Raw genomic sequence first — 15,152 nt, 5'->3', positions numbered from 1 at the left:
GTGCTATGGGCGATGGGCCCAGACCCCTGCGCGCTTAGGTTTAGACCGGCGTGCTGGCCTCTCTGTTGTGCCTAGGTGGGGCTGCGACGTGTTGATCTTCCGCGGCCGGGCATGACCCAGGAAAGTGTGTGCGGCCGAATGGGATCAAGCGTGTTGGGTAAGTTGGTGCACCCCTGCAGGGAAGTTAATCTATTCGAATAGCCGTGATCTTCGGTAACAGGACGACTTGGAGTTGTACCTTGACCTTATGACAACTAGAACCGGATACTTAATAAAACACACCCTTCCAAGTTCCACAGACAACCCGGTGATCGCTTTTCTACAGGGCGACGAGAGGAGGATCGCCGGGTAGGGTTATGCTATGCGATGCTACTTGGAGATGCTGCTTGGAGATGCTACTTGAAGATGCTACTTGGAGGACTTCAATCTACTCTCTCCTACATGCTGCAAGACAGAGACTGCCAGAAGCGTAGTCTTCGACAGGATTAGCTATCCCCCTTTTATTCTGGCATTCTGCAGTTCAGTCCACCGATATGGCCCTTTACACATATACCCATGCATATGTAGTGTAGCTCCTTGCTTGCGAGTACTTTGGATGAGTACTCACGGTTGCTTTCTCCCCCTTTCTTCCCCTTTCCTTTCTTTCTGGTCGACGCAACCAGATGCTGGAGTCCAGGAGTCAGACGCCACCGTCGACGACGACCCCTACTACATCGGAGGTGCCTACTACTACGTGCTGTCCGCTGACGACGACCAGGAGTAGTTTGGAGGATCCCAGGCAGGAGGCCTGCGCCTCTTTCGATCTGTATCCCAGTTTGTGCTAGCCTTCTTAAGGCAAACTTGTTTAACTTATGTCTGTACTCAGATATTGTTGCTTCCGCTGACTCGTCTATGATCGAGCACTTGTATTCGAGCCCTTGAGGCCCCTGGCTTGTATTATGATGCTTGTATGACTTATTTATGTTTTAGAGTTGTGTTGTGATATCTTCCCGTGAGTCCTTGATCTTGATCGTACACATTTGCGTGCATGATTAGTGTACGATTGAATCGTGGGCGTCACAGGGACGCACGCGTAGAGGTGAGGCGTGATCTCGCGGACGGAGCGCCCATCAATCCATCGGTCTTCCCAAAACAGGGCGTGCATGCCGTTCCCAAGAGACATGGTGGTAGAGGCGAAGAAGAACGCGCGATCGTCGTCGCTGAACTGCAGGTCCAGCCCGGCCCAAGCCCTGCCTTGGTCAGTGCGGCTGAACCACAACCACCGCGTGCGGAGCGCGAGGCCCGTGCGCGCCAGGTCGCGGATGCCCAGCCTGCCGAGAGCGATCGGCCTGGCGACGCGCTGCCAGTTGACGTGGCAGCAGTTGCCGCCGTTAGCCTCCGCTCGCCCGGCCCAGAGAAGCCTCACCGGTTCTTCTCAAGCGCCTTCAGTGTCTTCTTTGGGGGGGGGGGGGGGGTAAGCACGAGCAGTTGATGGATGGGGATCGCCGCCAGGATCGCCTTGACAAACGCGAGGCGGCCCGCCTTGTTCATGAGGTGCGCCTTCCAGCAAGGTAGCATGCCAGCGACTTTGTCTACGACGGGCTGAAGCTGGGTAGCAGTGGGTCGTCGCAGCGTGAGCGGGATGCCTAGATAGGTGATCGGCATCTCCACCATGGGGTAGCCCAGCTGGTGCCAAACCTATAGTGTCGCAGGACGTCGAAGAGGAACGGCCAGCTGATCGAGTCGAAAGCGTGAGTCAGGTCCAGCTTGAGCAGAACGCGTGGCGCGCCTAGTTGATGTAGCAGGCGCGCAGACTGCCGCACGAGGACGAAGTTGTCATGCAGGCTTCTTCCTAGGATGAATGCATTTTGGCTGGTGCTGACGAGATCGTTAAGCTTGGGCGCAAGGCGGAGCGAGAGGACCTTGGCAAAGATCTTGGCGACGAGGTGGATGAGGCTTATGGGCTTGTAGTCGCCGAGGCCCCTGGCATCCGCGCACTTCGGGAGCAACGTGAGGAGCGCCTGGTTGAGGTAGCTGAATCCGCGCCCTCGCAGCTCGTAGAGTTGCTGGAAGACAACAATGAAATCCTGCCGAACTATGGGCCAACATGCGCGGAGAAACTCGGCGGTGAAGCCGTCGGGGCCGAGGGCCTTGCGTGCGGGCAGGAGCTTAATGATGTTCCAAATCTCCTCGCCGTCGAAGGGAGCCTCGAGGTCGTCCAAGTTGACAGGCGTGATCAGCGCCTCAATCTCCAGAGCGCACTCACGGGGTGGCGCAAAGCCCAGGAGACCATCGAAGTGCGCATACGCCACCGCGGCCATGTCGCAGGGGTCCGTGACCACACGTCCGCCGACCACAAGGCTGTGGATCCTGTTCTTCCGCCGCCTATATGTGCACTGCCGGTGGAAGAAGGACGTGTTGGCATCCCCGTCCTTGAGCGAGGCGAGGCGGGAGCGCTGCCGGGCAATGGTTCGCTCGAGTGAGGCGAGGCTGAGGTAGGATGCCTTGAGTTGCCGGCGCAGCCAGTCCTCGTGAGGAGACAAGGCTCAGTAGTCTTGCGCGGTGTCAAACTTTGAGGAGCTCTCGAGAGATTGCGAGCTTTAGGCGCACATTACCCATTGTTTTGGCGCTCCAACTTGTGAGCCCACGCGCCGTTGCTTGCATGCGCAGCATGAGGTGGCGGAAGGGGTCGGCGTCGCTCACGGACTGCCAAGCGGCCTCCACGGTGTCATGAAACCCGTCCATGCGCGTCCAGAAGTCCGCGAAGCGGAAGCGGCAATGTGCCGGCGCCATCGGCAAGCAGTCGAGCAGCAAGGGGCTGTGGTCGGAGACGACCGAGGCGAGGCACCGGAGGTGGCACCCACCATGCAACTCCTCCCAGTCGGCGGTGCAAAGGACACGGTCAAGGTGGACCAATGTCGGGGGCGACTACTCGTTGGACCACGTGTAGCAGCGACCGTTGAGGTAAACCTCCTTGAGTGCCAAGTCGTTGATGGTGCGCCGGAAGCGGCCCATCATGCGTCGGTTGACGTTCCGGTTGTTCTTATCTTCGTTGCGATATATGAGGTTGAAATCCCCACAAATCATCCAAGGCCCGGAGCAGTCCATGCGTATGTCGCGGAGCTCCTGCAGGAAGGCGATCTTGGCCTCGTCCGGTTGCGCTCCGTAGACCACGGTGATCCACCACGGAGTGCGAGCGCCGGAGGGGGTGGAAAAACGGGCGGTCAAGGCGTTGGCGGTGAATAGGGGATCCAGAGATGACTATCTCCCTACTCTTCCAGGCCAACAGGATGCCGCCACGGGTTCCTTGCGCGGGCAGGTACACATAGTCATCGAACTCCGAGCCGAGGGCTTCGAGGACAGTCGACGAGCAGATCAAAGCCATCTTAGTTTCTTGCAAACAGACGAGGGATGCATTGGCGGTTACAACAAGCGACCTGACAGCAGTGCGACGTGCACGCTCGTTGAGGCCGCGCACGTTCCATATCAAGACTCTAGGGTTTTGCTCCATGGGGATGAGGTCGACGAGGGGGGCGAGGGCGAAGCTAGGCCTCGATCGGGCTGCCCGCAACCACCGTGGTGATAGGCGCGACGGCAGGATCCGCGGGGAGCTCGCGATCCACCAGAGCGGCGATGGCCGATAGGACCGACAAGGGGATGGGCGCGGCAAAGAGGTCGTCGTACGCCTTCATCTCCGCGGCTGTGATCTTCTGGTTGACACCAACGACCCCAAGGGTGCGCAAGATGTGGACTTGGGCACGTCGCTCGGCCGTGGGAGGGGCGACGGACTTGCGGGCTGCGGTCGCGGCTGATCGCCCGCGGCGTGGGGAGAAGTTGGGCGGGCAGCGCCTTGGTCGTTTGCCAGGGACCGGGAGAGCTGCATCGATCTGTTTGGTGGCCGCCGCGAGGAAGTCGCCAAGGGTCCAGGTCGTAGTTGCAGCCGCGCGGGGGCGGGACCGTCGCATCGTGATGGGAGGCGAGGCGAAGCGCATGGCCGGGCTGGGAGTGGCGGGGCACGCCGTGTGGGCGGCGCCATCCACGAGCGCGCCATGTTGGGCCTCCAGCCCCACCTCGTCATGCGGGTCCTCATGCTGGGCTTCATGCTGGGCCGTGGGGGGTTGGGCCGCGAGGGGGGCCGAGGGAGCATCCTTGCGCAGCACGTCACCGCAGGCGGGATCCCCAGGGCAGGCTCGGTCGTGGGCGGCATGCTAGGTGGGCTCCAGCGAGGGGATCTCTCCGTGGACCGGTCAGCTGGTGACGCGGGGCGGCTAGGAGGGGGCGAGGGCGGGGCTCCGCTTTGGCCCGACAGCGGATCAGGCACGGGAACCGAGGCCAGGGAATCTGGGACCTCGCTCTCCAGCGACAGGCGATCTGTGGAGCCATCCCAATCCACATGCGCGCTGGGATTGGCCACTTCTGGCGCAGCCGCGGCATGGGCGAGGTCATCCATGCAGCGCGATGGGGGCGGCCTGGATGGTGCTGCAGTGTCGGGGCGCGCAGCCAATGAGCCAGAGCCAGCAGGCGTCGTGATGTGCGTGTCGGGGCACGCGGGGGGGGGGGGGCACTCGGCGGGGAAGTCGTAGGAGGCGCAGTTCTAGTAGTACTGGACGCTCCTGTCGCCTTCCGATGCCTTCCGCCCCGCTTTCCCCTTTTGGAAAAGCGACGAGGCCGGCTTTGCCCGTTGGCAGAGGGCCAGGGGTCCATGGAACGGCTCCCAGGGCGCCTCGACGCCGGCGCCGCGGTGACCGTACGGGGACGGGAGGCGGCCCAGCCTTTGTCGACGGCGACACCATCAGCCCGGTGGCGGGGGACGGGGGCGCGCCAGCCAGTGGAGTCCATGGCCATGCCATCGGCACGGCCATCGTGGTCGCCGGGTCCGTCGTCGCTTGCGGCCGCGGCCGCGGCTGCGGCTCGCATCATGCCCGCGTCCAGCATCCCCATCGCGCTCACCAGGTGCGTCGTCGCTCGGGCCGCGGTCGCGGCGGGCAGGGGGCGCGGCAACTTGGCTGGCCGGAGCGTTGACGGTCGTGATAGACACCGGGTAGACGAGGGTGCGGATGGTGGGCGGGCCGTGGTCGCGGACGGGGACAGACTCCACGATCTCGAGGATGGCCGCCCGGCGGATGGAAGCCGGGTCGCGGGTGCGCGCCGTCAACCGGAAGGTGGCGAGGTCGGCGCGGGAGCGCGTGCTCGGGTGGAGCCGCTCAATCCAGCAGCTACTGCCGAGGAGGTGCTCCGCCATGGACAGGTGCCAAGCCTACGCAGGGATGCCGCGGAGCTCCAGCTGGACACTGAGGTCGAGGGAGTCGAAGACGGCATGTGCGAGCTTGTTCCAAGGGCGGATCGACAGGGTGAAGCCGCGCCCGTTGATGAAGTGGTCGCCGGCGATGCGGTCCATGAGCTCGCGGGTGGAGAGGTTGACGAGGAAATCCTCGGGGTGGTGCGTGTGGATGGTGAAGTCGCCGGGCTGGAGGCGGAGGGAGGAGTACAAAACCTCCTCGACATCACCAGGGGCGACCACCGGCCCGGCGCCGGTGATGGAAACGACCATCCCATGGCGCAGAACCACCTCGGCCTCCTCCATCTCCACAAAACGCGACAGGATAACGCGTACCGGGTCGACAGGCGAGGCGGTGGGCGCGGGCGGGGTCGGCAAGTCGCGGCGCGGCGCCACCGGCACGGAGGGGCTGCCACGACAGCGAGGGCAGCGCGCAGAACGCCCTTGTGGTACTTCTTGCAGTCGCGTGAGCCATGGCTGGGGTAGAGGCAGCGATGGCAGCGGATGTCGTTGGTGCAGTCGCGCACGGGGTGGCTCGGGTCGAGGCAGCGAAAGCAGAGGCCGGCAGACGCCACCGGGGACGGGCTGCGGCGCGCTGCGCGCCACGGTGTCGATTCCTGCGGCGCGGGAGTTGGAAGCCATCCGCATCCACCACCGGGGCGCCATTGACGTGGTGGACCTCGGAACGGGGTCCCAGGTGAGATGCGGTGGGGGCGCGCCGGGAGGGCGTGGCCGGTCCGCGCGTCGCCGACGCCGTGGCCGCAGCAGGGGCGGGCACGGCGGGAGCGGGGGGGGGGGGGGGGGGGGGGGGAGGGAGGGAGGGAGGGTCCGGGCCACGTCGCTATAAAACCTCGTCGAGGATTCGCCGTCGGAGTCCATCCAACGTTGCGGGCTGGAGTCGAGGTCGCTGGAGCTGCCGCTTGGGGGCGCCATGGCAGGGGAGGGCAGGGAGGAGGGGGGGGGGGACTACCTGGGTGCTCGCCGGCGGCGGGGTTGGCGGGAGGTGCTGCGCTAGGCTAGAGGGAGCACGGGAGCGGAACGGAGCGGATACCGAGGGATATTGGCTAGTTTTAATAAGTTAACTTAAAATGTTCTAATTGATGGTTGTCCGACATGTATTGGATCACGGTATCCGTGCGCTTTTGTTGTAGCTAATTTGCTGATCGATGATGTGAGACTGTAATGCCATTTTTTCTTGAGGAGAGGATATTGCGATTACTGAACATTTATCTATCTCCAGTTGAATTTGGCAATGCGATTGATAGATTGTATACATATTTCCTGTGTTATTTGAAGTTGCCAAACTATTTTAGGCCACGCCAGTCTCTAAATTGAGGACAACAAGCCAATGCTGCCGTTGTGCATTGAAAATAATCAAATATATCTAAATGAAGATTATCTTTTAAATAAGAAATCAAAACCTCATCTTACCACATCGTAGAGTTATTCCCGACATAAATTAGGACAAGATTACTATTATTTAAATAAAATGTTGCTTCCTAGATTTGTTTCTACAAACACCTGTGAAAATAATGCAGGTCGTAGATTCTATGGTAGTTGAGAGAGCTCGTGGCGAATCACAAAGTACATCTGGATCTCTCCAGTCTCTATGTTGGGGGTCCTCGGCATTTGGTGGAATTGTGAGCGCATATTTCAGTGGTTCGCTTGTGGATGCATATGGAGTAAGGTTCGTCACATAGCTGCCTGTAACCTACTGAAGCTCCACATGTTCTCTGGTGCAGTACACTGATGAAAATATTTCTGTAAACACAGATTTGTCTTTGGTATTACGGCATTTTTACCATTGATGACATCTGCTGTTGCAGTTCTTGTAAATGAACATCGCCTGACTCCTGGAGAACATGCTATGTCAGTCTCTGGTTCAGGATTCATTGAGAGCTCAATACAGCACATCAAGCAGCTATGGACTTCTGTAAAGCAACCTAACATTTTCTTGCCGACCTTGTTTATATTCCTCTGGCAAGCAACACCACACTCAGAGTCAGCCATGTTTTTCTTCATGTATGTATCAGGTTGCCACAATTTAACACAAGTCTGTGATTACAGTATCTCTGATGGCGTACATGATTATTGTTTACTGTTGTGTGGGAGCTAGTTTTAAATGCCGTACAGTAGTTCTATGAAATATAAATTACAGCAGGTTACTAGATCCTTCCTCTAGCTCATCCTTAATTGGATCAATTTGATTACATAGGTTTGACGTTTGAGGTACAACAAAACATCAACTAGAGAAATTGCCACAAGAAATTGATGATCGTAGTTAAGCTCTACATTGTTATATCTAGGTTGCGTTTTAGCAGGCTGGTTAGCGTATGCATAACTTTCCATTATGTATTTCAAAATGTATGATTACTGTTTATCTTTGTAATGTTTCTTAGTTGATTGAACTTTCATGCTCCCTTATTGTTGATCTCAGCACAAATAAGCTTGGATTCACTCCAGAGTTTCTAGGGCGTGTAAAACTCGTTACTTCCATTGCATCCTTGCTCGGTGTCGGAATTTATAACTATTTTCTGAAGGCAGTTCATCTGAGGAAAATATTTCTTGTGACAACCATCATAGGTTCAGCCCTTGGAATGACACAGGTGTTCATTTTGCTTTTATTTCAGTGCAGCGGCAGTTATTTTGCATCCTTCCAAGTTAAAACCTTAGTGTGTTGTATGTCCTCCAGGTTCTTCTTGTCACTGGGCTTAATAGGCAGTTTGGGATCAGTGATGAGTGGTTCTCCATTGGAGATTCGTTAATCATCACGGTCCTTGGCCAGGTATGTAACACGACTACTTTTGCTGAATGGCAAACTCTTATTTATTTGGTATTACTACATTTACTGCAGGACGTGAAAATTTTAGTTCATTGCATAATAATAGTGACATGAAGTCTAGTTGCTCTTCATATGCCTGAAAATAAGCCTGGCCAATTTGAACTTTCACAAGTTGTAATTCTCAGCATTACAACCACTCCGAGGAAAGCATTCTCCTGTCCCAATGTAGTTACATCATATCATTACTTAAGTTTTGTCGTCAACTTATCTGGCTTTGAACTGTTCTTACAATGCTTCCTTGTGCCTTGAGTTCTCCTTGCATGTAACTGTACATAACCTGGATTATGTTGCAGGCTGCATTTATGCCAGTTTTGGTGTTAGCTGCAAAATTGTGCCCTCCAGGAATGGAGGCGACTTTGTTTGCCACTTTGATGTCCATTTCTAATGCTGGAAGTGTTACGGGTGGTCTTGTCGGTGCTGGTCTAACAAAGATTTTTGGAGTCACTAGGGAAAGCTTCGGAAATCTACCTCTGTTGATTATTGTATGCAATCTCAGTTCCTTGCTGCCCTTGCCTCTTCTAGGTCTCCTTCCAGACGAAACAGGAGATTCAGATAATGAAGAAACAAAACACAGCTGACTGAGGTTGTCTTTTATAATGTGTTCAAATTCTCAAGTATAGTATGGCTTAGCCCCATTTCAACTGAGGTAATAGACATGGCTGTTCCCCAGTACTAGTTCAGCAAATCAGTAGGGAAATATGATATACTACAGTTTTCACTGCTGTCATGAAAACACCAAGATCAATCATCTTGATTTGGTTATCAGAAAATGGAACCCGATGCTATGGAGCACAGGTACTTCTCTTTCTTTTATGTAGCCAACATGTAACAGGACAATGTGATCTCTATGTAACTAATGTAACCCCATGAAAAGGTTGAATAGTAACCTAACTCCCTTACCGATTTTGGATATTTTACCCTGTGGGAGCTGTACTATGGGAAGTATAGATTATGAAGAAACAAATTATTTCAAAAAATAAAATAAAATTATGAAGAAACAAACACATCTCCATACCGTGGATTGTGATACAATACCAGGTCTTCTTTTAACATTATATTTCCATCTGGATGCATCCCATTAAGGTGAGGAACAAATAGGAACTGCAAGCACATATGGAGTAGTAAAGAAAAATAACACAAATTTGCATTATAGTTGTAGTTTCTGTGGAGTTTGCGACAGGAACATGCGACGCGTTTGGTTGGGACACAGGTAACGTATTCAGTGTTGTAATGAGAATACGATGTATTAGATCGTGGTTTCAGCGATTACACGATGTGTTTGGTTCAGGAAGGGAAAGGAAATGGGTAGCCTACTGATGCCGGCCCTGTAGAAGATGCTGGATGACGGATGTGAAGGGAAATCCTCTCACGAGGGCGCTGCTGCTCAAAGTGGCGAAGGGAAATCGGCGGTGCTGCTACGTGACGGCAGCAACGGGAGATCGACGGCGTTACTGCTGACGGCGGAGGGAGATCCCCGCGCCGCTGCTCACGGTGGAGGGAGGTCGCCTGCTTCGTTGTCCATGGCGGAGAAGGGAGAGGGCCGGCCGGCTTCGTTGTCCACGGCGGAGAAGGGAGAGGGCCGGCCGCCGGCGTTGTTGCTGACGGAGGCGAAGGAAGATCTCCGGCGCTGCTGAATGCTGCTCGTGCTCGTGGTGAAGAAAATATCGACTAGCGGTGAACAGAGAGACGCGATCGATACCGGGCGAGAGGTGTTATTCCATACCACTGCATCCGGGCTGTTTTCGATTTTGCGAAGAGCCGTTTCCGATTACATGGGATCTGAAACCGGCCCGACTCAAACAAACGCACGTAACATAATCAGAAGCCGATGTAATGAGAAGACGGGAAAAAGTCGCAAACCAAACGCGTCGATGTACTCTTTGTAAGCGCAGACCCCTGGTGTGCCCTGAGGTCATCTTTGAAGCATGATTCTAGTTTCTCCACACATGAAATCACAAATAATGAAGCTGTGGTTCCAATATCCTGCGGAAAGGTATGTTTCCCATTAGTGGACTTTGGAAAACAACTTAGCCTTGACTTCATGGACGGCAAGAGGCCGGACAGGCAAAGTCCTTTGCGACCCCATCAGGTCCCACTGCCTAAAGAATGAAACACGCAAGCACTCGTCCCTCGACTGAAAGCACTCTAGCCGACCAGGGGCCGTGACGGCAAGAGCCTCCGACTAAAAGTAGAACAAAGAAGTCAAATGGGCGACCAAGAAGCCAAGCAACTTATGTACATCATGCTTTGATATTACGCCTTTGTTTGCCCTCTATTTATTAGTGACAGATAATTGTGAAAATTATAGCGAGCCCAAACCGGACTACTACCACCTACAGCCAAAGGGCGTAAAAACAAATTTAATCAATAACTTAGGGAACTAATTGAAGGATATTTTTTATGAATTATCCACAAGTGATTATGTTTGCAATTGTGGTTGTATTTACCAACGACGCACACAAAGATGATCGTTGCCTATGTCTTTTTTTTAAAGGTTTGCCTATGTCTTTTTTTGGTGATACATAAACTGTTTGCCCGAAATCACGAATTAAGGAGTACTCGTTGCAAACAACACTCCATTTTCCCAGGTCGCGACAAGTGGCGCACATGCAGCGTGCCACTTGTCGCAACCTGGGAGTTTTCTCTTTTTCGTAGATCCGTTTATTCGAAACGTTTTATCTCTTAAACTGTGCGTCCAAATCTTGAACTGTTTTCACCATTGGATTCCTCGCGTCGAGATCTTCACCATTGGATTCCTTTCCGAAAGAGACACCCCCGTGCCTCTTGCGAAATTACAACCGTGCCTCTCGTGGAAGCAAAATCGTGACTCTCGTGGAAGGAAAAAAAACAGAAAACACATTTTTTTTCCGTTTTCGAGAGGCACGGCCGTGACTCTCGCGAAAGCACAACCGTGCCTCTCACGAAAGCAAAACCGCGACTCTCGCGAAAGAAAAGAAAACAGAAAACGCGTATTTTTTCCCTTTCCGAGAGGCACGGCCGTGACTTTCGCGTAAGCACAACCGTGCCTCTCGCGGAAGCAAAACCGTGACTCTCACGAAAAAAAAAAAACAAAAAACGCGTTTTATTTTTCCCTTTCCGAGAGGCACGGCCGTGACTCTCGCGAAATCACAACCGTGCCTCTCGCGGAAGCAAAAACGTGACTCTCGCGAAAGAAAAAAAAACAGAAAACACATTTTTTTTGTTTTTGAAAGGCACAACCGTGACTCTCGATAAAGCACAACCGTGCCTCTCGCGGAAGAATAACCATGACTTTTGCTAAAGGGAAAAAAAGAAAACACGTTTTTTCGTGCAAAAAATTTTTTTTCCAAATTTTTTTGATCGAAAAGCTAAAAAAGACCGTGAGAAAACCAAAACGTCGAAAAACCCGGAAAAAAGCCGAAAACACGTGCAGAAAAATAAAAAAATAAAATCCAAAGAAAGCGTTCAGAGCACGACACATGGCGAATGGCTGAGAGCGCGTCAAGTGACGCTGATCGTTGTGAGACTCCTGAAGGAGCGCTCGTTAAGGGCATCTCCAGCCATTGGCCCCCCCAGGACGTATAAAAATCGCCCCCTGGGGGCGAGCCGGCGATACACTCGTCGCTGGGGGCGGTTTTGCGCCCAGTCGTCGCCCCCAGGCGCCGAAATTGGCCCACTTTGCGGCCCAATTTCGGCGAATAAAGGGCCCATATGGGCGAGAATAGGCCCATATTCGGTGTGGTTTCGCCGTGTCTCGGCGTTTAATTATCAACACAATTATTTCTTATCACATATTTCATCACAGAAAAATCAAATACTTCAACAAAATAGTACAACAACAAATAGTTCAATACAAATTATATAGTTCAACAAATAAAAACTCGTATTTCATCACACGGCGTCCCTCTTGAGCCTCCATAGGTGCTCAATCAGATCTTTCTGCAGTTGATGATGCACCTGTGGGTCTCGGATCTCCTGACGCATACTGAGATAGGCAGTCCAAGTTGCCGGTAGCTGGTGATCAACTTCGGCTAGAGGACCCTGCATGTAGTATGGTTCAGTGTCAAACACTGGGTCTTCTTGCTTGCTCTCGATGATCATGTTGTGCAAGATGACATAGCAAGTCATAATCTTCCACATTTGATCTTTGGACCAGGTCTGAGTGGGGTACCGAACAACAGCAAATCGAGATTGGAGCACACCAAATGCCCGCTCGACATCCTTCTTGCAAGCCTCCTGAAGCTTCGCAAACCAGGCGTTCTTGCCTCCTGCCACAGGGTTTGAGATTGTCTTCACAAATGTCGACCATCTCGGATAGATGCCGTCAGCTAGATAGTACCCCTTGTTGTATTGGTGCCCATTGATCTCGAAGTTCACCGGAGGAGAATGGCCGTCAACGAGCTTGGCAAAAACAGAAGAGCACTGCAGCACATTGATGTCATTGTGTGTTCCTGGCATACCAAAGAAGGAGTGCCAAATCCAGAGGTCCTGTGTGGCTACCGCCTCAAGCACCACACTGCAACCGCCTTTGGCGCCTTTGTACATCCCCTGCCAACCAAATGGACAGTTCTTCCATTTCCAATGCATGCAGTCGATGCTTCCAAGCATCCCAGGAAATCCTCTTGCTGCATTCTGGGCTAGGATCCGAGCAGTGTCTTCCGCATTGGGTGTTCTCAAGTATTGTGGCCCAAACACTGCCACCACTGCCCGACAGAACTTGTAGAAACACTCTATGTTGGTGGACTCGGCCATGCGCCCATAGTCGTCGAGTGAATCACTGGGAGCTCCATATGCAAGCATCCTCATCGCTGTCATGCACTTCTGGATGGAGGTGAATCCAAGAGCGCCAGTGCAATCCATCTTGCACTTGAAGTAGTTGTCGAACTCCCGGATGGAATTCACAATCCTGAGGAAGAGCTTTCGGCTCATCCGATAACGGCGCCGAAATGTTCTCTCGCCATGAAGTGGAGCATCGGCGAAGTAGTCGGAGTAAAGCATGCAGTAGCCTTGGAGACGATGCCGGTTCTTTGCTTTCACCCGCCCCGGCGCCGAGCCACCTCGCCGCGGCTTTTCATTGCTCGCCAGCAGCTGGGCGAGGGCGGCGAGCACCATGAGATGCTCTTCTTCCTGGACGTCGGCCGCGGCTTCCTCCTCCAGCAGCGCGGCGAGCTCTTCCTCCTCATCCGAGTCCTTTGCCGAGACAGGCAAAATGCCGAACACCTTGCGCTCGGTGGGCATGTACCCGCCGTTAAACCGCGCCTCCGCGGCCGGAAACGGCGGCCGGAAACGCCCAACTGCTGTGGGAGGGGCTGCCGCGGCGAAGCGCTGCTATTTTTCGGCGGGGAATGGCTATCTACCGGAGTAGGGCGGCGGCCGTCGCCGGGATATAGCTAGTGGTGGCCGAGGGCGCGGGGGGTGTGAGGCGAGTCGGGGGAAGAAAACCTTGACTTTTCCCCTATCGGTGTGGGCCAGGCGTGCTTTTCCCTAGCGCCGGAGCCCCCAACTGCTCCCCAGCACGCCGGGTTCGGCCTGTGACCGCCGGGCGGAAAAAAGGTCCGAACCGGCGATTTTCGGCGTTCTGGGGGCGCGACTGGGCCGTTGTTTCGGCGCCGGCGCCGAAAAAGTGGCCTGAGGGGGCCTGTTAGGGACGCGGCTGGAGATGCCCTAACTAGTTGCTCCTCTGTTTGCCTGCGGGTGAATTGAGTCCAAGAGTTTTCTGTCAGCGACCTGGGCCTCGTTGGGCTCTCAGGCATACCCAACCCACGAAGGAGAGGCATTACATATATACAGAGGAGGGTCCTATACGGCGCTTTAAGCGCCGGTTATGGGACCTGGCGCTCGCAGCCGCGCCTGATGGGCCGGCCCACAACTATGCAGTGCAGCTACATGGACGGCAAGAGGCCGGACATGCAAGAGCCCTTTGCGACCCCCATCGGGTCCCACTGCCTAAAGAATGAAACACGCAAGCACTCGTCCCTTGACTGAAAGCACTCTAGCCGACCAGGGGCCGTGACGGCAAGAGCCTCGGACTAAAAGTAGAACAAAGAAGTCAAGTGGGCGACCAAGAAGCCAAGCAACTTATGTACATCATGCTTTGATATTGTGCCTTTGTTTGCCCTCTATTTATTAGTGACAGATAATTGTGAAAAATATAGCGAGCCCAAACGGGACTATTACCACCTACCGCCAAAGGACATAAAAACAAATTTAATCAATAACTTAGGCGAACTAATTGAAGGATATTTTTTATGAATTATCCACAAGTGATTATCTTTGCAATTGTGGTTGTATTTACCAACTACACACACAAAGATGATCGTTGCCTATGTATTTTTTTTAAAGGTTTGCCTATGTCTTTTTTTGGCCATACATAAGCTGCCTGCAGGTGAATCGAGTCCAAGAGTTTTCTGTCAGCGACCTGGGCCTCGTTGAGCTCTCAGGCATACCCAGCTCACGAAGGAGAGGCACTATATATATAGAGGGTCCTATACGGCAAATCCTAAACGCGCCAGTTTCATCGCTGCGCGCATACCCCCGCGCCGCGCTGGGCCGGCCCATTCCTTCTTTTTTTTTTCTGTTAAAACTGCATCAAATCAAAAAACGGTGCACCTGGGACGTCTTGCCTGAGAGAGCAACGAACTTACCACTTGGCAAAGAACCACGTTGGTGTCTGTAAGCCTCTTCCCCTTCTTTTACTGTTTCTCCAGCTCGCGACATTTTCTTCTCCTTCTTTTTCTTGTTCTTTTTTTTCACTTTTCTTTTCTTATTCCTTTTACTTTTTTTGTAAATGTGCGATTTTTTTTGCAATTTCGATGAACCTTTTCGAATTCAATGAACTTTTTATCAAAATCGATGAACTCTTTTTTCAAATTCGATGATTTTTTCTCAAAATCAACGAACACTTTTCAAAATCGATGAACTCTTTTTCAAAATCGATGAACTTTTTTTCCAAGTCGATGAACTATTTCAAGATCGATGAACTCTTTTCAAATCGATGAACTATTTCTCAAAACCGATGAACTATTTTTTCAAAATTGATGAATTTGTTTCAAACTCGACGAACCTTTTTCCAAA

General features: G+C 53.3%; 1 protein-coding gene across 2 annotated transcripts in view; it reads left to right on the top strand.

Annotated features, from left to right (window-relative positions):
* LOC123188613 (folate-biopterin transporter 1, chloroplastic) overlaps positions 1–9,011 on the top strand; it is a 29,600-nt gene extending 20,589 nt beyond the window's left edge. For both annotated transcript variants that reach the window (XM_044600779.1, XM_044600778.1), the window contains 5 exons: positions 6,796–6,944; positions 7,031–7,279; positions 7,695–7,863; positions 7,950–8,042; positions 8,393–9,011. In XM_044600779.1, the coding sequence (XP_044456714.1) occupies positions 6,796–6,944; positions 7,031–7,279; positions 7,695–7,863; positions 7,950–8,042; positions 8,393–8,677 (945 nt within the window). In that variant the 3' untranslated portion in view covers positions 8,678–9,011. The remainder of the gene's footprint in view (positions 1–6,795; positions 6,945–7,030; positions 7,280–7,694; positions 7,864–7,949; positions 8,043–8,392) is intronic.
* Positions 9,012–15,152: the final 6,141 nt, after the last annotated feature.

This window comes from Triticum aestivum, chromosome 2A (genome assembly GCF_018294505.1).
Source record: "Triticum aestivum cultivar Chinese Spring chromosome 2A, IWGSC CS RefSeq v2.1, whole genome shotgun sequence".
Taxonomy (NCBI): Eukaryota; Viridiplantae; Streptophyta; class Magnoliopsida; order Poales; family Poaceae; genus Triticum; species Triticum aestivum.
Note: the sequence above shows the minus strand (reverse complement) of the source record. Positions and strands in the feature narration are given on the sequence as shown.